General features: G+C 54.1%; 1 protein-coding gene across 2 annotated transcripts in view; it reads left to right on the top strand.

The window, feature by feature from the left end:
• Window positions 1-215: 215 nt before the first annotated feature.
• Window positions 216-817, top strand: part of LOC102879196 (asialoglycoprotein receptor 1) — a 3,120-nt gene continuing 2,518 nt past the window's right edge. For both annotated transcript variants that reach the window (XM_006922292.2, XM_006922291.2), the window contains exon 1: window positions 216-433. In XM_006922292.2, coding sequence (XP_006922354.1) covers window positions 367-433 — 67 coding nt within the window. In that variant the 5' untranslated portion in view covers window positions 216-366. The remainder of the gene's footprint in view (window positions 434-817) is intronic.

The following is an 817-nucleotide window of genomic DNA, read 5'->3' as shown; positions in this document are numbered from 1 at the left end:
TGCGCACCCCAATTCTCCAGGCTTCAACCCCCTTCTTAGCCTGGAAACTGCAGAGCATTGCGGGACTCAGGAATCACCCTCAGAGACCTTCAGCAAGTAAAAGGGGAAGAAAGAGACGGGGACTGACCAGGGTGGGATGGGGGAGGGGTAGTGGGGACCTGCTGTCAGGAGGGCAGGGGCTGGGTGGGAAAACTTCAGAGGATAGATTTTGGGTGTCAGGCCTGGGAGGAAATGGGGAAAAGAAGAAAAGTCTCCATGTAGCCACCGATTACTTAGAAAGGGACTAGACCCCACATTGCAACTCTGTTCAGTTCCAATCTCAACCCTGACCCCAGAGACCTAGTCCCAGGTCCAGCCAGCCCTACCATGACAAAGGAGTATCAAGATCTCCAGCATCTGGACAACGAGGAGAATGGCCATCAGTTCAGACAAGGTGAGAGGACACCTCCCCCCATTTCTGAAAGGCGAGCATTAGGTGGCTCAGGCTCCCTTCCCTTGGCTCCTACTTTTTTCTATGACCCCTGACTCTATCTCTGGGTCTTCCTCCTTCACAAGAACACAGTGTCTGAACCACCCCTCTTAGGAGAGGTGCAGGGTGTGGGGGCTTCTGCATGCCTCCTGACCCTTGCCATGTTACCAACTTCTCGGGACCCTGGGGGAGGGGGTGAGCCCAGGGGGGTGTGGGTGTAACTGGAAGAAGTTAGGTCTCTTCCTCCTTTCCTCTTCCAACATCAGATAAACCTTGGCTGTGTGTGTGTGTGTGTGTGTGTGTGTGTGTGTGTGTGTGAGAGAGAGAGAGAGAGAGAGAGAGAGAGAG

This window comes from Pteropus alecto, unplaced genomic scaffold (genome assembly GCF_000325575.1).
Source record: "Pteropus alecto unplaced genomic scaffold, ASM32557v1 scaffold398, whole genome shotgun sequence".
Lineage (NCBI taxonomy): Eukaryota > Metazoa > Chordata > Mammalia > Chiroptera > Pteropodidae > Pteropus > Pteropus alecto.
This window is presented reverse-complemented; position numbering and strand designations above follow the sequence as displayed.